The sequence below is a fragment of the Mauremys mutica genome, chromosome 15 (assembly GCF_020497125.1).
Source record: "Mauremys mutica isolate MM-2020 ecotype Southern chromosome 15, ASM2049712v1, whole genome shotgun sequence".
NCBI lineage: Eukaryota > Metazoa > Chordata > Testudines > Geoemydidae > Mauremys > Mauremys mutica.
In genome coordinates this window covers 32724201-32747410 of record NC_059086.1, presented here as the reverse complement: position 1 = coordinate 32747410, position 23210 = coordinate 32724201, and the positions used below count along the sequence as shown (strand labels likewise).

General features: G+C 61.3%; 1 protein-coding gene across 1 annotated transcript in view; it reads left to right on the top strand.

Annotated features, from left to right (window-relative positions):
* LOC123349993 (immunoglobulin superfamily member 1-like) overlaps positions 1-23210 on the top strand; it is a 44615-nt gene that overhangs the window by 3276 nt on the left and 18129 nt on the right. Inside the window, exons 5-12 of the mRNA XM_044988327.1 lie at positions 271-774; positions 3941-4060; positions 5543-5580; positions 5801-5932; positions 13252-13309; positions 16082-16368; positions 22176-22197; positions 22893-22930. Coding sequence (XP_044844262.1) covers positions 271-774; positions 3941-4060; positions 5543-5580; positions 5801-5932; positions 13252-13309; positions 16082-16368; positions 22176-22197; positions 22893-22930 — 1199 coding nt within the window. The remainder of the gene's footprint in view (positions 1-270; positions 775-3940; positions 4061-5542; positions 5581-5800; positions 5933-13251; positions 13310-16081; positions 16369-22175; positions 22198-22892; positions 22931-23210) is intronic.

Sequence of the window (23210 nt, the reverse complement as noted above, 5' to 3'; positions counted from 1 at the left end):
CGCCTGGGCCTTTCCTTGCCCTGCCCCAGCCACCCCTCCATGGGCTCCTGGCAGATGGATCTGCGCGTTATTACCCTGCTGAGGGGACCCCGTGTCTCTTGTGTCGCTAGCCCAGCTCTCTCGGTCTTGGATTCGGGGGAAAAGCATCCAGGAGACTCTCCCTGCAGGCCCCTGTATCGGCCTCGTCACTGGGGCTGGGCTGTGGGGATGGGATGCAGTGACCCTGCCGGGGTCTGGGTCTCACGGCCTGTCTCCTCCTCCTGCCTGCAGAGCCCAGCAACCCCAAACCCCACATCTCCCTGCACCCCAGCGGGTGGGTCACCCCGGGGGGAGCCGTGACCATCCGGTGTGAGTGTCCGTGTCGGGGAGCGAGGGTCCTTCTGAGTAAAGCTGGAGACCCGGACGCACGGCGCTCGATGGACCCCGTGGGGGACGTGGCTGAGTTTCCCATCCGCAATGTGAGCCTGGGAGATGCAGGGAACTACAGCTGCCAATATAGCACCAAATGGGACCTGCCCATCTGGTCACATCCCAGCGACCCCGTGGAACTGGTGGTAGCAGGTGAGGGGCCCGGCTCAGTGTCCCTGCTCCCAGTCCACCCACAGCCAGACCCTCAGGGGGTCTCAGAGCAAGACTGGGCTGTCGGAATCCGCCCCCCGCTGCCCCCCCGCCCCCGATTGGCAGACAAGCTCCCCTGTAGCTCTACAGACACAGGGACGTTTCTCCTCCGAAATAGGAACAGCCGCGCCCAGACCTGCTCTGCAGTGACTCCAGGTGTGAATGGCACCTGGCTGGGGCAGGGACTGTCTCTGTGTCGTGTGTCTGTACAGCTCCAAGCACATGGGGGAACTGGCCCATGACGAGGCTCCTGGCAATTAATACTAGTCAGTAATGATTTTGGCTCCGGTTTCCGTGGAGCCAGGCAGGGGCTGTGTAGCAGGGTGGACCCCTGCTCCAGCCCTGAAGGGGTTAAAAACAGCCCTGGGAAGGGGCTGTGGCAGGAGAAAGCAGCCTTTAGGCTGGGCTGATTGGGGAAGTGGCTGCAGCTGGGGCCACGCCCCAAACTGAGCCTCAGCTGGCCCCTATAAAAGGCCAGGGAAGCCAGAGGGCCTAGTTGCAGGGGGTTTGAGACTGGATACCTGAGGGGAGCAGGGCTGGGGACAGGCTGAGGGGCTGGGGAGCTCCAGCCTGGAAAGCCCCAGGCTGCGGCCTAGCATTGGGCTAACAGGTGCTGGGGGTTGCAGAGGGCAGCCCAGGGGTAGGCCAAGGCAGCAGGTCCAAACCCTCCTTGCCAGTGCTGAGTGGCTGATACTGCAGCCTGCCCCAGGGCGTGGGGCTAGACAATGACTGGCACTAGCCATACACTGAGGCAAGGTGGGGGTAGAGGGTGGGGTTCCCTGAGGAGGGGAGACCCTGAGAGAAAGGGGTTACTGCCAGGGGGCAGCACCCCATGTAAAAGGGCACCAGGTCCAGGGAGGGGCACGGGGGCCAGAGGACAGGTGGATCACCAGCCTGCAGAGGGTGCTCCAGTGCTGGAAGGAGCTAATTCCCGGAGTCACCAGCAGGAGGCGCTGCAGGGATGAGTCCAGCCCGTCTACAGGCTGTATCTCCCATTCCTGGGATCCTGGGGTCGCTGAGCCAGCCCGAATCCCTGGGCCCTGTCCTCTCCCCAGGGATGCCGTCTCAGCCCGGGGAAGAGACACTGACTGGAGGAGGGGGGTCCATGTAACGGGTTTATGCTGCCCAAGGATCTGTCCCCGGGGGGATCCATGAAGGGCTGGCTGGCCTGCGAGACAGGCACCTGTATCTCCCCCCTCCTTAACCTGGGGCAGCAATTTAGTGTCAAGGTTCCCTGCGGAATTGGCACCCCAGGGTCCATCCCCACTCACCCCTAGACGGGTCCCTCTGCCTCTTAGCTCCGCCATCGCCAGTTCATCTCCTGCTGTTCTGCCTCCTGCCGTCCCTGTCTCTCCTGGTCCTCTGACTCCTTCAATCTCCGCTCCAATTCCATCCGTCTCAGATCCCTCCCATGGGGAGCCAGGTGGTCAGGGACACGGGCCCGGCTGCTCTCAGCCTCCCTCACGGCCTCACCTGGGCCAGGAAGTAGCTGTCCAGGACAAGAAGCCTCCTTGGCTGCGGCCTTCCTGGTCTGACCTCGGAGCTTTCAGCATCCCTGGTCACACCGTGTGCGTCCCCTTGGCGGGTCCACCTGGACGGGACCCCTGGGGAAGCCAGAGGGCCCTGCACCCCCAATCCGCAGCCAGCCGTGACTCTCAGCCAATGTTGTAAAACAGAAGATTTATGAGTCGAAGGAACAGAGCTTGTTAGCACAGAAATCAGTGAGCACAGACTCTCAGCACAGTCCATTTTGGGGGGATCCAGGGCCAGACCCCAGGCCAGATGCTGAGGGAGCTACAGCTGCAGCTACCGGCCTCGGTCAGAGCCCTTCGTCTCCTCAGAGCCCAGCGACCCCGCGCAGCTGGTGGTCGCTGGTGAGGGGCCTGACTTAGTGTCTCTGCTTCCAGCCCCAAACCCAGCCAGACCCTCACGGGTGCTCAGTGCCAATGGGATGCTCAGAGCCAGGCGCTTCCCAGAGCCCTGGGCTCAGCAGAGGGGACGCCCGGCCGGGGAGCGGGAACGGAGTCACTGGGGGGTTCCTCAGCCGGGGGGAGCAGCAGCCGCTGCAGATTTGGGGCCGAGGGAGGGGGGATCCCTGCCCCTAAGTTCCCTCCAAGCTTCTGCGGCCAGGGAGAGGCACCTCTCCCCCGGCCTTGGGCTGCTGCAGTGAGAGAGGGCTGAGGGGAGTCCCCGCTGCAGCCCTGGGGCAGCCTGCACCCCAAACCCCTCATCCCCAGCCTCACCCCAGAGCCCCCACCCACAGACAGAGCCCTCACCCCCCCAACCTCCTGCCCCAGCACTGAGCCCCCTCCCGCACTCAACTCCTCAGCCCCACCCCCACCACACATCACCTCTCTATGCACATAACACAATTCATCCCGCACATGGATGTAAGAAACGAGAGGGAGCACGGCCCTGCCTCAGCTCTGGCGACACACAGAGGAGTCGGGGCCTAGGGGCTGCCGAGCCAAAACTGCCCCCAGCCACGAAAATCCCCCCCCCGAATGACAGTGACAGTGCGGGGGCTGGGGATGGGAATCACTGAGTCGCTGTTTTAGCCCCTCAACCCGACAGACGCTGGTTCTATTCCTGAAGGGGGAACCAACACGATCCAGCTCCCACCCGCCCGGGCAGCGCGGGGCCCCGTACCAGGGCCGGGGGGCAGGAAATCTATTGAGTCACAGATTATGGGGCAGCTTCCCCCAGTGGTTGCCCAGGGGGAGGGACGGAGGCTGTTCTCAGGGGCAGTGACTCCCCCTCTCCCCCCCGCTGATGGATTTGGGAGGGGAGCGAAGCCTCCTGCTCGGACACGAACCTGCCGCTAACGGGGCAGCCGGAGGCTTCCTCTGGGGGCAGCTGGGCCCATCAGTGGTGGGGGTGGGGGTGCCCTGGAGCTCCCTGCGAAGCAGCCGGGAGCAGCCAGCCTGGGAGGCGGGATACCGGGCTAGATGGGCCCGTTGGCCTGAGCTGGTGTGGCCATAAGGAAGGGGGTGAAATGCCTTAAATGACGGCCAGGCGGGATCACACAGCGCCCCCTAGTGCCGTGCTGGGGCAATGGGGCCAGCCCTGACTGAGGGGGAGAGCGCCCCCTACTGAGCTCCCCGCCCTGCGGCCCAGCACCCCCTAGTGCGACAAATCCCCCAAATCTTGCTGGCTCTGACCCTACTTGATGCCCTGGGGCCCCCAACACCCTCCCCATAGAATTTTCTGCTGCCTGCGCCCTGAGGTGTCCCAGCCCCTTGGGCGCCACCTGGGGTGGGAGGGGCTGGGGGGGGGAACAGACCAGCCGCCCCCGGCACTCACGGCTGCTGCTGTTACCCAGGCGGATCGGAGCCACCAGGTCTGACCAGCCCCATCATCACCGGGACGAGCGCAGCAGCCGCCGGCCTCCTCCTCCTCCTCCTCCTCGTGGCCTTCGTCTGCTTCAGAATAACTCGAGCCAGTGAGTGCCCCGCCCAGCGAGGGAAGGGTTAACCTGCCGCTAAGCCGGGCGGGATGGGGTCAGGGCTGGGTTGGGGGACTGTGCCGGGGAAGCCAAGGAGGGGGTGGGGGGAGGCTCAGCAGGGCGTTCTGCTGCCTGGGTAATCCCTGAATACACGCACCTGTCCCACCCCAGAGGTGGCCGCGTCTCAGTGCCGGGCTAAGGGTCCCTGTATAAAGAGCCACCGGCACCGAGCTTCTCAGTTACCAGGGATGCCAGGGGAGCCAACCTGTGGATCAGGTTCGTTATAACGAGTCACTAACGAGGGAGGACTGGGGACAGGAAAAGCCCCCCGAGTTCATCTGCCCCTCCCCACTGATGTATGCTCTGGTGTTGTGCTGCCCCCTGCAGGAGTAGCCCGCCCCCGCCGGGATCCAGGCTCAGCACCGGCAGCAGAGGGGACCCCCCCAGGCCTCCATCCCTGCTGCCCTGTGGGGGTGAGTGGCCGAGCGCTGGGACCAGAGGATCCCGATCGGCTCATGGGGGATTCTGGTTTGTGTCCCTCTGCAGGAAGAGGAGCCGCACAGAAACCGAGCAGGTAGGAACCCGGATCCTCCTCTGTCCGATCGACCTGCCGGGGTCACAGGGCTCCTGGGTTCTGTCCCCACTCGGGGATGGGGGTGTGACCAGAAGTGGTTAGAGCAGGGAGGTGTGTGTGTGTGTGTGTGGGGGGGGTGACCAGAATTCCTGGGTTCTATATCTGCCTCTGGGAGCAGAGTGGGGTCTAGTGGTTAGAGCAGCGTGGGGTGGGGTCTGGTGGTTGGGGCAAGGGGGGTTTAGGGAACTGGGTTCACTGATGGGGGGGCTCTCTGGGTGTGTTGGGGAATCTCCCCCGCGGGTGGGGGGATATGACATTTACAAGGAAATTTTCTCTTTTAGCACCAGCCCTATGGGGGCATTAAAGGCGCCGGCTCAGCAAGACCCCATCTGTGAGTAACACACCCAAGGGGGTACCAGGGTGGGGCAGGACCCTGGGGAGGGGAGGGGCTTGTGGGGGCTCCACCCAGATGGGGCGGGGCCTGATTTACAGCTGCTGCTGGGTGGGGCTAAGGGGAGGGCCCCAGAGGTAGCTGGTGTCAGCTGAGAGTGTTGGACTCCCAGGAGCTCCCTGGGGCCACCCTCCCTCCCCGCTCTAGGTCCCCACCCACTCCTGGTTCCCAGCCCCCTGCTCTAACCACTAGACCCTACTCTCCTCCCTAGCCAGGGCGAGAACACAGGAGTTCTGACTCCCAGCCCCCGTCCCGCTGTAACACCCAGACATCTCTGTGCCTCAGTTTTCCTCTCTGTAACACGGGGCTAATGACCCTGGCCCATGCTGTGGGGTTGGGGGGTGGCTGTGCCGGGCTCTGACTCCCCTGGCTGGACGGGGGGGTCGGAGCTGGGTGTGGGGTTCTGCTCTGGGCTGGACGGGGGTGCAGCTCAGTGGGTGTCTCTGTTCTGCAGATGCCTCCATCGACGAAGGAAAAGAGCTGCAGACCCTGGTAAGTGTCCCCTGTTCCCCCATGGGGGCCTGACCCTCAACTCTGACCCACATGGGCCCCAGCAGCCTCCTCACACCTCTCCCCCCCCTGCCTTTCCTGGCACACTCAGTGGTTTGGGGTGCAGGGTCCGGTTGCTGGGGGGGGTTTATGGGATCACCAGGAGTGTGTGTGTTGGTGGATTCACACACCTCCCCCCCAGTGACTCTCTCTCCCCTCCCAGCCCCAGGAGCCCAACCCCGGTGCCGACGGACTCACCTATGCCGAGCTGGATGGCCGGGCGCTGCAGGGCAAGTGGGGGGGCCTGGCCCCTGCCCCCGAGCCCACCCAGCCCAGCCTGTACGCCGTGATCAACGTGAGCCGGGGGGCCCTACGGTGAGAGCCCCCTGCAGCCATGGGGCGCCAGCCCCCAGGGGGTGACGAACTCACCCCCGCAGCACCAGCCCTGAGAACTCTGCTTCTAGGGAAGTTTTAGGGGGGACGCTGCCCTCCCCCCATGCCAGCCCCATCCCATTGAGCTGCTGTCCCCCTGCCCTGCCCAGACCCAGATGTGGGGGCCGGCTGGGGGGGCTCAGCACCGGGAAGGGGAGGGGATGTGCCGAGGTGGCTGTTTATATTATTTTGCTTCCTGTTAATCTCCAGATTTGTAATAAACACAGAACCACAAACCAGCCCAACCTGGGCACCCCACAGCCCCCCTGTGCCCGTGCCTGGGGGTGCATCAGCTGGTTATACAGGGACCCCTCGCCCGGCGCTGGGTTGCAGCCGCCTCTGGGGTGGGGGCTGGTTATACAGGGACCCCTGGCCCGGTGCTGGGTTGCAGCCCCTCTGGGGAAGGGCATCAGTTGTCAGGTCACCGGGGTTCACAGCCTGACTCCGGGCGAAGCTGCAGAAGGGTCTGGTGCCCGTGACCAATTGGCACCGGCTGTTTACAGCCCCTCCATGGGGTCGTCCCTTCCCCGCTGTGCTGGGGGCTCCATCGCCGTGAGCCGGGGTGGGGGGGCTAAGGGGAAGTGATCCCTGGGCAGTGCCCATACAAGAGATTGGGGAGGGCATCACCCTGTGACCCCGATGTTCCCCTCCTCGGGACCTCGGGCTGGTGAACATGGGCACAGGGAGAGCCCCACAGCTAATCCCTCCCCTGGGACTTCCCCATAAGGGCCCTGGGCCCCGCCCCCAGGCCCTGCCTTGGCAGCAATGTGGGAATCGCCACTTGCTGGGAGCAGTGTGGGGGCTAGGACACAGAGCAGGGCAGTCCTGAATCGCCCTTGCAGGGGGTGGGGGCTGTTTTCCATTTAACAAGGCTTTGTTGCAGTTCAGCAGTGTGCAGAGGAAGAGTCCCCTCAGCTCCACCATCCTGGCCCCTGCACGAGATGCTCCCCCCTCCTGAGATCCTGGCCCCTGCAGCCTCGGGACCCACAGATTGGCCTTACCCGCATCTGCCTGCTCCTGAGAGCTCAGACATCAGCCGTCTCCCCATTGCCTCAGTTTCCCTTAACTCCTGCTTAAAGAGCCCCCTTGAGCCTGATAGTCCCCGCCTGTGACACTCCGTACCTCGGGGGAACACCCTGCACCCCCATGTTCATCCTTATAATATGATTGTGTGGGATCCAATGCAAAGTTTGTCATGTCGGGTTTCGTCGGAAGGCTCATGATGCACCGAGCATTATTGTTATAGTGATGCTATAGGTTGTAATTTCACGTATATAGTTATGTGACTGAAAATGTGTCCTCGTGGTGTGTGCCCATGGGGGGAGGATTTGAGACCAGGGCATGTGCCTGGGGGTGGGGGAATCTGAGACCAGGGCATTTACCCATTGGGGGGTGGTCACAGACTCACAGGACTCGTGCTCTCTCTGAGCTCCCCCTTCTACCTGACTTGGGGGAGGGCTGGCTCAGTGGTTTGAGCATTGGCCTGCTAACCCCAGGGTTGTGAGCTCCATCCTTGAGGGGGCCATTTAGGGATCTGGGGCAAAAATCTGTCTGGGGATTGGTCCTGCTTTGAGCAGGGGGTTGGACTCAATGATCTCCTGAGGTCCCTTCCAACCCTGATATTCTCTGACAGCCCTTCTCAGGGGTCACAATCTCTCTCAGGGGTTAGGCCCCTGGAACCAGGGCTGGCTTTAGGCCACTTCACCTAATTACCCAGAATCAGGCCCAGCACCTTTTCAATCTTTTTTACTCACCCCGGCAGCAGTCCGCTCCGGGGTCTTTGGCGGCTCCGCTCCTCTGGCCAGAGCACCAGCCGGAGCATGGCAAGCCCTGTGGCCCTGCTCTCCCAGCTGGAGCTCCAGCCAGAGCGCGGCAGCCCCATGGCCCCACGACCCCAGCCGGAGCGCGGCAAGCTCCTCAGCCCCCCTCCCCAGGCCGGCAATCGGAAGTGCTGCCAAAGACTGGGAGCGGGACCCCCGCACTTGCTAAAGCCGGCCCTGCCTGGAACCACATCTCTCTGAGCCTTAGCACGCCTGTCTCTCGCCATGGGCCCCCTCCGGGAGCCCACTCGCTCTGGATCCCCGGGGCCTCCAGTCACAGAGGGAATAATGCCCCCCTGATCTCTAGCCCCGAGCGACTCTCAGCCAGCGTAACACAGGAGGGTTTATTGAGTGTCTGAACCCAGCACAGGAAACTCTCAGGGCCCCCAGGTCTGGCCTCCCCCAGCCCAGCACATCTAGGTCTCTCCCTGATCCAGGAGGGGTCTGGTTGCTCCTTCCCCACATCCAGCAGCCCCTCCTTCCAGCAGTCCCTACCCAGCAGCAGGTCTGGCTCCTAGGCAGGGCGGCCACGGGGGACCGTGTGTTGCCCCCGCCCCGAGCACCAGCTCCACAGTCCCTGGCAATGGGAGCTGGAGTGGTGGTGTCTGTGCCTGAGAGCCTAGGATCCAGACCTGCTGGCTGCTTCCGGGGTGCAGCATGGTCTGCGGTGCCAGCACCTGCCTCTGCTTCCCGGCTGCGCTGCTGACCAGGAGCTGCCGGAGGTAAACCCGTCGGGACTAGCCCCCCCGGCCGGGAACTCAGGGGCCGGGCAGGATGGTCCCATGGGCCGGATGTGGCCCACAGACCATAGTTTGCCCAACTCTGGCCTAAGAGCTACAGGCACCCTCTGACCTGCCCCCTCCCCTGTTTGCAGACAGAGCTGATCCGGCTCCATCGAGCGACCTGCGTTTTGTTCAGTGACGGCTAGAGCTGGAATGGGTGAGAATCAGGTGTAAGCGCTCGGGTCGGACCTGCAGCAGGACAGCAGGACGCCGGCCCAGCCGGCCCTAGCAGTGAGCCCCCCGCCCCCCCACCCCGGGAGCTGAAATCCCTGGGAGCTGGGAGGAGCCTCAAGAGAGCGACTCGCAGAGGTCCCAGTGGAGAGGCGGGTGGCAGCAGACAGTGATGGTGCAGGGCCAGTGGTGATGACACGATGCAGCAAGTGGTGGCAGAACGAGGTGAATTCCCACGAACGCATCTCTGAACTCGGGGTCTCTGCTGACCAGGGACAGCAGCTGTGAGCGGGATGCGGGGCAGGGGGAGGGGAGAGGCATGTTAAAAGGACATTTAGTTGTTGGACTTTCGCCCTGCAAGGGGAGACACGGAGGTGAAGGACGCTGCCCAGTGCACTCTGGGGCGGGAGTTTTGCTCATGGTCAGATGTGGCGAATCATGGTTGGGGTGTGTCCCCAAACTAATGCCGGGTTCCTTCCCCCTTTTTATTCACAGTTCTCTCTGCTCTAGACAGACTCAGGGCTTGCGCGTGGGGCAGGGTCGTCTCTTACAGACACGCATGGGGGCTGTTTCATTTTCCCAGGTGAATGGACGGAGGCTCGAGCCGGGGCTGTGTTGTATTGTTAGGAGGGACCCCTGGATATTGAACCCAGCCCTGGTTGCTGCCGACTCCCCCTGGCAGAAGGTTACACATGAGCACATATTAATTTTACCTACATGGGTCATCAGCAGGGTTTGAAACCAGAATGTAACATGGGGGAGGATCTGCATGGAAATATTCACAGTGGTCAGGCAAGGATTAAAGATCAGACTCTGTGGTCTCCTGGCTCCCGGCCCGGTGCACCTTCCCCAAGGCTGCAAGGTACATTGCAGGTGACCTTTCGCCCCGCCCCACAGAGACATGGACAAGCTGCGAACTACGTGACACTTGGTCAGGCTGAGGGCCCCTGGGTTTCCTGGATGTTGCAGGGACCTCTGCTTAGTTTGACCGCGCTAGATTTGGCCGGCAGATTAGAGACAATGTGTGAGGTACTCGGGAAAACATGAGCCATCGCTGGCTTCCTGCATCTGCAGCCCCTGGCTCAGTGCCTCATTCGGGGCTCAGTGGAGCTGGGCACTGGGGCGTTGGTGGCAGCGCTGAGGGCCCCCCCGTTGTCTCATCATGGCATCTGCTCTCACCGTCCTCGGTGAGTATCGGAGACAGCCAGGGCGTGTGCCCATGGGGGGTGGGAGGGAGGATTTGAGACCAGGGCATGTGATCATGGCAGAGGGGATCTGAGACCAGGCTGCCTCTCACACTGTGATGCTGATGTCAAGCTTCCAACCTCGGAGAGGCTCTGCACCCACCCAGCCATGCACAGGCAGGGACCCACCCAGCTGTGTTACACCAGTGATCTCCCAGCCATTCGGGTACCATCAATGGGGGGCTCCAGCCAATTTCCACCCCCCCTCCCAGCTCCCCAGCCTTGCACCCCAGACCGGTACCATCCTGCGCTGGTCAAAATCCAGTCCGGTGTCAGTTCATTAAGTCCCCCTCCTCCCTCAGTGTGGCAGGGACACGCACGAGCCTTTGTAAACTGAGCCGAGATTTCCCAGCACTTCAACCAAAACACGGTGTTTCAAGTCAAATATAAAACAGATTTATTAACTGCAGAAGGAGAGATTTTAAGTGGTTATAAGGAGCAGGCGCACAGATCAGAGTTGGCTACTTAAGAAATAAAAATAAATTCTCAGTCTAAGTTCTACAAACGAAACAGGATTTGAATCAGGCAGCGTCTCCCCCTGACAGATGGGACAAGGGATCCGGGGCCCAGCCTTGCCGGGGTTACGAGGACTCTGCCGCACGGGAGGGAGGAAGGGGAGCCCTCGAGGTCAGGCAGGCCCCTGGGTAAAGGGAGTGGGAGCGAGGACTCAGATCCTTTCACTAGCCAATCCCACCGAGGTGGGTATGAGCCAGGAAAGTTCCCCATGATAGCAGGACCCTTCCACCGCTTACACTAGGAGCGGGGTCGCGGCCGCCCTGCCCGTCCGTCCAGAGAGTGAATGAACCAGTTCCTTCCCCCACAGCCCGGCTGGTCTGGACGCAAGCGGCTCTGCTCCGGTGACTCCTAAAGCAGCCAGACTTGGAGCCGGGCTGACTCCGGCTGTTGGCCGCGGTCGCTCAGCCCCCGTTTCAATAGACAGGCCGGGTGTGATTCCTTGTCCGGGGGGTTAACCCGAAAGCTTTGCCTGTGAGCGGCTGCGGCTGGGGGTTTGCCCAGGAGCTGAGTAGAACCAGGGGCTCGGTTTGAAACGAGCCCCAACCCCCGGCCTGTGTAACGCTGGCGAGGGAGAGAGTTTCCAACCCCCCTGAGCCCTCTGGGCCTGTGAGACCCTCTGCAAAGAGCAGCCGGGACCGGAGTTTGGGGGGACAGCCCGAGAGTTGGGGGAAGGGATTAGAGGGGAGACAGGCTGAGATCAGGGAGGGTTGGGCACAGGAATTTGAGGGGCCAAAGAAATGTGGGTGGCTGTTTGAGGGGAGACAGGAGAGGGGAATGAGGGCTGGAGGGGGAGGGGGAGATGGGCCGAGGTTGGTGTGTGCGGGGGTTGAGGGGACACAGTATATGGGTAGAGGGGACAAGGATTTGAGGGGAGATGGGTTGAGGGGGTGGAGTTTTCAGGGGAGATGGACCAAGGGCCAGGCGGAGGGGCCGGACAGAGGTTGGAGAGGGGATGGGGTGAGGACGGGGGGCTCCCCACTAACAGACTCAGGGTTGGCGGATGGGGATGGGATTTGTTTTCCTGCCAAAACTCCAGACACAGCTGGGGCACCTCTGGCCACCTGAAGGGGGAGGGGCAGGTGATGCCCCCCCACCTGCCATGGCCATGGGGCACATTCACCCTGAAACACTCGCGAAGGGGGAACCCAGGTGCCCCCCAAATACTGGGGGCAGTTTCCATTGTTCCCTTTTCCCTGTCACTGCCCTGACCCCAGCTCCTGCCCCCTTCACTCCCCAAAGCCTGTGTCACGTCCCTCTCCAGGGGCCTGGCCACATAACCCCTGACAGTGTCTCCTCCAGCTCGGGGGCAGGGTCTCTGTGGGGGCATTAGAAGGTCCCTGGGTCTCTCCCGGCTGGTGACCCATTGGGGGCCTAGGATGGAATTTCTCTTTCTCTGATTTTCTTTTGAACCTGGTTTGTTTATTTAATTCACACGCTGAGAAAAGCCCCTTAGAACCAGGTGTCACAGTGTAAAGCTGCCAGCACCGCTCAGCTATGGCGCAAGGGGCAGCAAACCCAGGTGTCCCCCATTGCGCCCGCTCCTCACACGGTGCCACGGCTCATGTCACAGGTGGGCAGGTTGGCAGGCTGAGCAGGAAGGCTGCAGAGTGAAACCCCCCAGCACCAGGAAATGCTGCAGTTACGGATTCCTGAACAACCTTAACTCTGCCCCTTCATGCAGCTCCATTATGACGCCAGCCTTTAATTGCATGATCACGTATTAATTTTACTTACATGGGTCATCAGCCGGGCATGAACCCAGAATGAAAAGGGGAAGGAATTTTCATGGAAATCGTGGTCAGTGGAAGATGAAAGATCAGACCCCGTGGTCGCCTGATTCCCAGCCCAATGCACCTTCCTCAAGGCTGCAGGGTACATTGAGGTGACCTGTCCCCCCTCTCCACAGAGACACAGACAAGCTCTGAGCTGTGTGACACTTGTCCGGGCTGACGGTCCTTGGGTTTTGCAGGGACCTCTGCTTACTTTGACCACACTAGATTTCACCTGCAGATTACAGACAACGTGTGATGGACGCAGGAAGAGAGGAGACATTGTCAACTTCCTGTAGCTGGAGCCATCAGCTGAGGTCCTTATTTGGTGCTCGGTGGAGCTGGACAATGGGGTGTTGGTGGCCGCGCTGAGGAGCCCCTCGTTGCCCCCATCATGGCATTTGCTCTCACTATCCTCCTCCTCGGTGAGTACTGGAGACAGCCAGGGCTTGTGTCCACGGGGGGGGGGGGGGGGGGGGGGGGGGGATCTAAGACCAGAGAGTGTGTCCATGAGGGCAGGTATCTGAGACCAGGCTGTAATATATTGAGTTTCTCTGGGATCTGGTCCCTAATGAGCCGTCTCCTTTCCAGGCTGCTGGCTGGCCGGGCAGAGCGGGGTGTCGAGACGTGAGTATCTGTGGGGCAGGGGAAACTTTAGAGCTCAGGATGTGAGGCGAGGGAAGGAGAAGAGGAAAAGAGGAGCTGAGCCCTGAACTTTCACCCCAAAAGTCAGTCCAGCCTCCTTGCATTGATCCCAGAGATCAGAACCTGGCCCTGCAACCAGTGCAGTCGGGGGTGACTCCTGTTTGACCTGGGGGGGAGGGTGATCAGACCTTCTGTTTTTAAAGGGACAGTCCTGTATTTAAGCCTCCTGCAGGTGTCCCAAATTTTTCTTAAAAACAGGCATATCATCCTGTATTGTCTGTCTCCCCCACATTAGTACTGGTGGGTCCTGCTGCTGGCCGGATCCCTGCTCGCCAGCCGCCTGCCCACTGTGGGTGAGTTGCAGCGTCCACTGGCTGAAGACAGGGGTGGGTGTGCAAGGCCGGCGGCGGGGCGAAGATGCAGCGTGCGGGGCCGGCCGCTCCCCTGCTGCTCCATCATCGCAGCCCTCCCTGCTGCCGGCTCTTGGCCAGCAGGGCCCTGCTTCCAGGGAGCGTGGGGATGCTCTGTCCCCTAGGCACCCTCCTCCGCTGAGCCCCCTCTCTGGCCGGGTTCACCGAAGATCTCAGGAGAAAGGTTATGACCTGCTGAAAGTCATTTCTCTATCCATAGCTGTGTCTCATTGATGCAGATGGAGTGATGAGAGTTGTGTTGTCTGGTGGTCACTAAAACAGGCTGTACGTTGGGGGAATCAGCCAGATATTAGCTCCCGGGCGTCAACAGCAAGGAAAGTAACCAACGCCCGGGCGGGTCGAGCAACCCAGCAATACCCATTGTCCAGCAAGGGAGCTGCAATGCTGTGACTCACCTGCATGAGGCCACATCAGGGGAATTGCTCAACCTTGCTTGGAGAGACTCAGCAATGACTGGATTTGTGCTCCCCAAGCACTGAGGGTAGCCCAGAAAGTGTGTGTGGGGGGGAAAGTGGGGCAATTTGTCCCGGTCCCGCAGGGGCCCTCACGAGAATACAGCATTCTATAGCATTGCAACTTTTTTTTATGGAAGAGGCCCCTGAAATTGCTTTGCCCCAGGCCCCCTGAATCCTCTGGGCGGCCCTGGGTATAAAACAGGCAGAGTGGACACATACTGGGCCCTTCTCCTGCCCCCACCTTTGCCGCAAGCAACCAAGACACTGAGAAGAAGACAAGACTCCAACCCAGGAGATTGGCCCAGGTAAAAGGAACAAACCTGAAGATTAAGGACGGGAATCAGGGCCGGTGCTGCCATTTAGGCGAACTAGGCGGTTGCCGAGGGCGCCAAGATTTGGGGGTGCCAAAAAGCAGCGCCCCCAATTTTTTTTAAAGCGTTTCAGCGGCCGCTGCGCTGGGAGGGAGAGGGAGTCTGAGCCACCCCAGCAGCCAGCCCAGAGGTTCCCCTGGGTCAGCGCGTCACCCCAGCAGCCAGCCCAGAGGTTCCCCTGGGTCAGCGCGTCACCCCAGCAGCCAGCCCAGAGGTTCCCCTGGGTCAGTGCGTCACCCCAGCAGCCAGCCCAGAGGTTCCCCTGGGTCAGCGCGTCACCCCAGCAGCCAGCCCAGAGGTTCCCCTGGGTCAGCGTGTCACCCCAGCAGCCAGCCCAGAGGTTCCCCTGGGTCAGCGCGTCACCCCAGCAGCCAGCCCAGGGGTTCGGGCTGCCGGCAGCTCAGACTCCCTCTCCCTCCCATGCGATTCTTCTCATGGCCGGCGGTGGCGCCGGCGGCTGGGCAGAGCTCCGTAGCTCGGCTTAGCGCACGTGGCACGAGCCCGGTGATGGGTGCAACAGCAGGGCTTCTGGAGCCGAGGTGAGCTGGGGTGGGGAGGTGCCGCATGGCTCCGGGGAGGAGAGGGGGGAGCTGCTGCGAGGGGGGCGCCTCAGGGCAGGGCGGGGAGCTGCCACGGGGGGACGCCTCAGGGCGGAGCTGCCGCAGGGCTGGGGTGGGGGGGGGGCGCACGGTGGAAGTTTCGCCTAGGGCGCCCCCCGCGGTGTGCCGCCCCAAGCACGCGCTTGGCGCGCTGGGGTCTGGAGTCGCCCCTGCCCAGCGAGGGGAACCAGTGGAAAGGGACCCGGTGGCCGAGCTGTGTCATCGAAGAGGCCAGGCACGGAGCTGGCAGGGGGAAAGTCCCGTTGGGAAGGGGCAGAGATGACAGGAGCAGGGGGAGGCAGACAGAGGAAAGACAGAGGCAGGAGGGGAAAGTTACAGGAAGAACCGGGCAGTGAAACACAAAGAGAAAAGAGTCTTTAAGTTACCTCAGCAATTGTTAGAAAACCGCAAGAGATGTAAAGCACGAATGAAACGCAACAGAAACCAGCTGTGAGCAAAGAGAAACGGGCTGAAGAAATGAGGAGGACGTGAGCTGTAGTGAAAGTACAGCCAATATTAGGGACAAAATGTCCACCCAGCAACTTCAGGTGCAGCGACAGGCAGGGGACAATTGCCAGAGAGGAAAGGGACTCTAGAAAAAGCAGCGGAGGGACAGTTGTTGCATTGAGAAGCCGACCCATCGCTGGAGCTCAGAGCAGCAAACAGAGACAGCGCAAGGGGAGGGCTCAAGATACAACAAACCAGCCTAGGAACAGAGAAGCCGCGACGGGACCGTAGCGCGGTGGGTTCTGGCCTAGTGCCTGGGACGCTCCAACTCCAGCTCCTGGGGCTCCATGAATGTAAATTGTTGCCCATGAAGTGGGTTTAATTCAGCCAATGGCAGTTACTGTTCAGGCAGCTCAGCAATAGTTCCCAGTGTGACCCTACCCAGCAGTTCCTGCTACACCAGCGAGCTCTGATTCACTTGTGATCATTCCCCACCAAACTGATTTCTCCTTCCCCAGCCGATGGAGATAAAACGTAATTGGCCTCTAGGTCCCCGCGGCCTCTCCTTGCCCTGCCCCAGCCACCCCTCCATGGGCTCCTGGCAGATGGATCCGCACCGTTGCCCTGCTGAGGGGTGGGGGGTCCCATGTCTCTTGTGTCACTAGCCCAGCTCTCTCGGTCTTGGATTCGGGGGAAAAAGCATCCGGGAGACTCTCCCTGCAGCCCCTGTATTGGCCTCGTCACTTGGGCTGGGCTGTGGGGACGGGGCGCAGTGACCGTGCCGGGGTCTGTGTCTCACAGCCTGTCTCCTCCTGCCTGCAGAGCCCAGGTACCCCAAACCCAACATCTCCCTGCGCCCCAGGGGGCAGGTCGCCCTGGGGGGAGCCGTGACCATCCGGTGTGAGTGTCGGTGTCGGGGAGCGAGGATCTTTCTGAGTAAAGCTGGAGACCTGGTCGCACGGCGTTCGATGGACCCCGTGTGGAACGTGGCTGAGTTTCCCATCCACAGTGTGAGCTGGAGAGACGCAGGGAGCTACAGCTGCCAATATAGCACCAAATCTAATCCACCCGTCTGGTCAGAGCCCAGCGACCCCGTGGACCTGGTAATAGCAGGTGAGGGGCTGGCTCAGCATCCCCACGCGCAGCCCCCCACCCAGCTGGGCCTCAGGGGGTCTCAGAGTGAGTCTGGGCTGTCGGTATGAGCGCCCCTGGTTTGATTCAGCCCCGGCTGGCAGACAAGCTCCCCTGTAGCTCTACAGACACAGGGACGTTCCTCCTCCCAAATAGGAACAGCCGCGCCCAGACCTGCTCCGCAGTGACTCCAGGTGTGAATGGCACCTGGCTGGGGCAGGGACCGTCTCTGTGTCGTGTGTCTGTACAGCTCCGAGCACACGGGGGAGCTGGCCCAGGACAGGGGTTCCTGGTAATTAATACTAGTCACTAATGATTTTGGTTCCGGTTTCCATGGACTCAGGCAGGGGCTGTATCTGTGCTCAGGGTCTCGCTAGGCCGATCCTCCCTGTTCTGGGATCCTGGGGGTGCTGAGCCAGCCTGAATCCCTGGGTCCCGTCCTCTCCCCAGGGACGCCGGCTCAGCCCGGGGAATAGCCGCCATTGCCGACGGGGGGAGGGGAAATTCCCTGTATAACTCACCACAGACACCAGGGCTTCAGCTTCTCAGCCCCGCGCCCTGCCCTTGACAGACGCTGGTTCTATTCCTGCAGGGGGAACTGACCCGACTCAGCTGGGAACGACGCCAGCTCCCACCCGCCCAGGCAGCGCGGGGCCAGGTACCAAGTCTGGGGGCAGGAAATTGCCACCAACCCCCCCAGAAAGAGGTTTGTGCAGCCCAAGGAACCGCTCCTGAGGGGAGCAACGAAGGGCTGGCTGGGTGGGATGGGGGCAGAACCCCACAGCGAATGCCCCATCTGAGCACCCCCCCACCAGCCTCATTTCATATGTGGGGGGGTGTCACTGGACAGATGCCAGATTGACTTGGTGGGGGCAGGGCCCGGGAGAGCTTCCCCCCAACGCACAGTCCCACCCCATGGGCCCCACAAACCGGGGTGCTGTGCTGCCCACCGGCACCACAAAGCCACCCGTGTGCGGCACAGCTCAGTGCGTATCCCCCTGGGAGAACAGGGCTGGGCACAGAGAGCCGGGGTAATGATCCCATGTATCCCGTCTGTCTGCCTGAGTCTGCAGGCAGCCCGGGGGAATGGCTCAGAAGCAGGGCTCCCTCTTCACAGGGGTGCTGCCCAGCGGGGTGTCAACCCTGGAACCTACCAACCCAGGTAGACACTGTGTTAACTCTGTAACCTGCCAATTCCATGTGACATTGTTAACTCTGGATCCTAATGATGGCCAGTCTGCCACCCCGCCCATCAGGCTAAACAGCTCTATGGCCTTGGGACCCAGATAAGGAGGTGTTAGTACCGTTATACAAGGCACTGGTGAGACCTCATCTGGAATACTGTGTGCAGTTCTGGACTCCCATGTTTAAGAAGGATGAATTCAAACTGGAACAGGTTCAGAGACGGGCTGAGGAATGGAAAACCTGCCTTATGAAAGGAGACTCAAAGAGCTTGGCTTGTTTAGCCTAACCAAAAGAAGGCTGAGGGGAGATATGATTGCTCTCTATAAATATATCAGAGGGATAAATATCAGGGAGGGAGAAAAATTATTTAAGCTTAGTAGCAATGTGGACACAAGAACAAATGGATATAAACTGGACACTAGGAAGTTTAGACTTGAAATTAGACCAAGGTTTCTAACCATTAGAGGAGTGAAGTTCTGGAACAGCCTTCCAAGGGGAGTATGGGGGCAAAAGACATATCTGGCTTCAAAACTAAGCTTGATAAGTTTATGGAGGAGATGGTATGATGGGATAGCCTGATTTTGGCAATTAATTTGGCAATTGATCTTTGATTATCAGCAGGTAAGTATGCCCAGTGGTCTGTGATGGGATGTTAGATGTGGTGGGATCTGAGTTATTACAGAGAATTCTTTCCTGGGTGCTGGCTGGTGAGTCTTGCCCACATAGGGTTTAACTGATCACCATATTTGGGTTGGGAAGGCAGATTGGCAGAGGCCCTGGAGGTTTTTCGCCTTCCTCTGCAGCATGGGACACAGGTCACTTGCTGGAGGATTCTCTGCACCTTGAGGTCTTCAAACCACGATTTGAGGACTTTAGTAACTCAGACACAGGTTAGGGGTTTGTTACAGGAGTGGGTGGGTGAGATTCTGTGGCCTGCGTTGTGCAGGAGGTCAGACTAGATAATCATAGTGGTCCCTTCTGACCTTAAAGTCTATGAGTCTATAAAGGGGGCTAGACACCGGAGCCTTTCCGCAGGGTCAGCCTGGCTCCAATTGCCAGCCTTCCCAAAGGCCGCGAGACAGGCACCTGTATCTCCCCCTCCTTAACCTGGGGCAGCAATTTAGTGTCGAGGTTCCCTGAGGAACTGGCACCGCGGGGTCCATCCCCACTCACCCCTGGACGGGTCCCTCTGCCTCTCAGCTCCGCCATCGCCAGTTCATCTCCTGCTATTCTGCCTCCTGCCTTCCCTGTTCCTCATGGTCCTCTGACTCCTTCAATCTCTGCTCCAATTCCATCCGTCTCTGATCCACCCATGGGGAGCTGGGTGGAGACCCGCTGCTGGTCAGGGACACGGGTCTTGGGGATGCCCGACTGCTCCCAGCCTCCCTCACGGCCTCACCTGGGCCAGAAACTGGTAAGAGCCCTGGGGCTGCCTGGCTGGTCCCAGCCTCTCTCGCAGCCCCAGCTGGGTAAGGAACCGGCTCCTTAGAGCGACCGTCCTCTTCCAACTGAGCAATCAGCTGTGCCTCGGTGAGCTTTCCAATGTGCAGCCGTCTCTCTGCACAGCTCTGCAAAGTCCTTCTTCAGGAGATGGTTACAGGCCATCTCCACACTGTTCCCAGTGGTCACGGACTCAGAGGCCTGTGCTCTCAGCTCCCCACGGTCCCTGGGAAGATCCCCCTTCAGAGCGACAGCCCTTCTCGGGGGCCACAATCTCTCTCAGGGGTTAAGCCATAAAGCCCTGAGCCCTGGGCCCAGCAGAGGGGACGCCCAGATGGAGAACAGGTATAGAGTCATTGGTCAGCAGCTGCCACTGGAGTTTCAGGGCCGATGGCTGGGTGCTCAGTTCCCTCCCTCCCCCATCCCAGCTGATGCTCATTTTAATCCCACAGAGGGAACCCACTGAGCTGGGACCGAGCAGACGGATCCCTCCAGGGAACAGGGCTTTCCTCTCAGACGCCCATGGGGCCATTCAGGCGTTTGGAGGGGGATGGTCCCTGCAGACAGAACTGATGGGCCCAATTCTTCTAGATAGAGGGTGATGGACAGACCCATGGGGACGGACGGCCACGGGTCAGTGGGAATGTGAGTCCTTGGGAATGTAGGGCAGTGGACAGATGGGAGCACGTCTGGTGAGGGATAGAAAGGTGGACTAAGACCTTGTCTCCATGAAAACTGGACCCGAAATGACGGATCCCGTGTGGTTCCCAACCCCCACTGGTGATCTCAGAGCGCGTCTGGGCTGTCGGTATTAGCACCCCCTGGTTTGATACAGCCCCGGTTGGCAGACAAGCTGCCCTGTAGCTCTACGGACACAGGGACGTTCCTCCTCTGAAATAGGAACAGCCGCGCCCAGACCTGCTCCGCAGTGACTCCAGGTGTGAATGGCACCTGGCTGGGGCAGGGACCGTCTCTGTGTCGTGTGTCCGTACAGCTCCGAGCACACGGGGGAGCTGGCCCAGAACAGGGGCTCCTGGTAATTAATACTAGTCACTAATGATTTTGGTTCCGGTTTCCGTAGAGCCAGGCAGGGGCTGTATCTGCGCTCAGGGTCTCGCTGGGCCGATCCTCCCCGTTCTGGGATCCTGGGGGCGCTGAGCCACCCCGAATGCCTGGGTCCCGTCCTCTCCCCAGGGACGCCGGCTCAGCCTGGGGAAGAGCCACCATTGCCGACTAGGGGAAGGGGTCCTTGTATAACTCACAACAGACACCAGGGCTCCAGCTTTCTCACCCCCCTGCCCTGGCCCCTGACAGACGCTGGTTCTGTTCCCACAGGGGGAACTGACCCAACTCAGCCAGGATCGCCGCCGCCTCCAACCCACCCAGGCAGCGCGGGGCCAGGTACCGGGTCTGGGGGCAAGAAATCCCCATCGAACCCCCCCAGAAATGGGCTCTTCCTGCCCAAGGAGCCGCCCCCACGAGGAACAATGCAGCCAAGAGCCTGGCTGTGTGGGACAGGGGCAGATCCTCACAGTGAATGTCCCATCTGGGCTGAGAAACAACCCCGTCCCCGTCCCCGGGACTGACTTCATAGGCTGGGGAGGGGGTGTCTGGACAGATCCCAGATTTGCTTGGCTGGGGCAGGGCTTCCCCACAACACACAACCCCACCTCGTCGGCCCCACAGACCAGCATGCAGTGCTGCCCGCCGGCACCAAAAAGCAACCCGTGTAGGGCACAGCTCAGTGCGTAACCCCCTGGGAGAACAGGGCCAGGGACGGAGAGCCGGGGATAAGGGCCCTGTGTATCCCCTCTGTCTGCCTGTGTCTGCAGACAGCCTGGGGCAAAGGCTCAGCAGCAGGGCTCCCCCTTCGCAGGGGTGCTGCCCGGTGGGGTGTTAACACTGGAAGCTACTGATCCAGATAGACACAGAGTTAACTCTGGAACCTACCAATTCAATGTGACGCAGTTAACTCTGGAACTTAATGATGGCCACTCGATGGCACCACCATTATGCCTTCCGCTGCTGATCGCTTCAGTGGGGTGTGGTTCTCCCAACGATCTCAAAGTGCCCTGCCCAGCCAGAAGCCTCCCCCCCCCCCGAGATGTTTCCTGCACAGAAATGAACTGAAGCTGCTGGGAAATTCCCAGGACAAGGGCAGGACCCGGGGGGGGGCGGGCAGGCTGGGCTGCGGGATCTGGCCCCAGCTGGCTTCACAGAGTATGTGGGGCCTGAGGTACATTCCCCCCCACCCTGCCCCCACCCAGGATAGGCCTCTGCCACTGGCAGTGAACCCCCCTGATCACTATTACCCAGAATCCCCTCTGCTCCTGCCACCCCCCAGCCCCATAGCATGTTCTGCTGTGGCTCCCTGAGTCCTCAAAGGGGAGGGGCTGGGGCAGCAGGTGACGAACCAGCCGCTCACGGCCTGGTGCTGCTTCCCAGGGGGATCAGAACTGAAGCTGAGCATCCCCATCATCGCCGGGGTGAGCGCGTCGGCCGCCGGCCTCCTCCTCCTCCTCGTCCTCATGGCCTTCCTCTGCTGCAGACGAACCCGAGGAAGTGAGTGCCCCGCCCAGCGAGGGGAGGGTTAAACCCGCTGCTAAGCCGGGCTGGGAAGGGGTCACGGCTTGGATGGGAGATGGGGAAGGAAACCCAGAGGGTGGGGCAGGGGCCCAGCAGGGGGCGTCTCCCCTGGCAGGGAGAGCTGGCCCCAAAGCCCCTGGGCAGCACTAGGGGGCGCTGGGCTGCAGGGGGTGGGGCAGGGGGCTCAGCAGGGGGCGCTGTGCTGCAGGGATTCAGGTTCAATCTGTCTCTAGGGTATCCAGGCTCAGCAGCTGGAGGGGGCGGGGCTCCCCCTGGCAGAGCAGTGGGGGGGGGACTCTCTCCTGGGCTGGGGGGCAGGGCTGGTACACGGGATCCGGGTCGACTCATGGACGATTCTTCTTCGCGTCTCTGCAGGGAAAGGACCAGCCCCGAGACAGAGCAGGTGAGACCCCAGCTCCGCTCCCCACCCCCCATCTACCTGCCCCAGGACACAGGACTCCTGGGTTCTCTCCCTTGGTTGGGAGGGGAGTGGGGTCTAGTGCTTACAACAGGGGGGCTGGGAGCCAGGACTCCTGGGTTCTGACTGTTACTATCTCTCTCTCCCCGTAGGGAGTCCGAGGCTGCAGCTACAGTCTGTAAGTCACACATATGGGGGCAGCCATGGGGTGAAGGGAAGGGAAAGGGAGGGGAGGGGAGGGGAGAGGAGAGGAAGGGCGCATGTCTCTTGGTGGGGGCTACATCCTGTGGGGGGAGGGAGGACATGCTGATGTGGGGTGCAGCCTGTGGGTCACTTTGGGACGAGCCATCTCTGCCCTGTCTCACTGCGCCCCCTTGGTGGTGCTAATGCCCCGCTCTGTGCCTCAGTTTCTCCTGCTGCACCATGGGGCAAGTGACTCTGTCCCACCCCAGTGCGCTGGGGGGCAGGCGGGCCAGTCTGTGACGGGCTCAGATGGGGGCTGGGTTTGGGGCCCTGATCCACAGGCGTCAACTTCTCCACCCCTGCCCCGCCCCCATTCCAACCCCTTCCCCAAAGTCCCTGCCCCACTGGACCCCTCCCCGGCCCCACCTGCTCCCCTGAGCGCGCCACATTCCCACACCTCCCCCTCCCTCCTACAGCTTGTAACGCCACGAAACAGCTGTTTTGCGGTGGCAAGCGCTGGGAGGAGAAGCAGGGAAGACGCGCTCAGGGGAGGAGGTGGAGGTGAGGTGAAGGGGGGGCGGGGAGCTCGGCACCCACCAATTTTCCCCTGTGGGGGCTCCAGCCCCGGAGTCAGCACCTATGCCCTGATCTGAACCCAGCCCCTAACCGGGGGGTGTCTCTGTTCCACAGACGCCCTCATGGGTGAAGGGAAGCAGCTGGATGTCCTGGTAAGTTCCCCGCACTCCCCTGGGCCCCCCTGTTCCCTGACCCCTCGAGCACCAATGCACCCTCCAGCTCCCCCTCCTGCCCCCCAAATCTGGCCCTGCATGGGCCCCGCTAGAGCAATGGGGATCAGCAACAGGGCTCCCCCCGGGATCGGGACAGAGAGAGGAGAGGGGCAGGAGACCCAGAACACAGAGTAAGAGCCTGACCCTGCACCCCACAAACTCACCCCCCCTAGGCTCCCCCGACCCCCCAAACCTTCCCCCCAAACGTTTGCATTTCTCT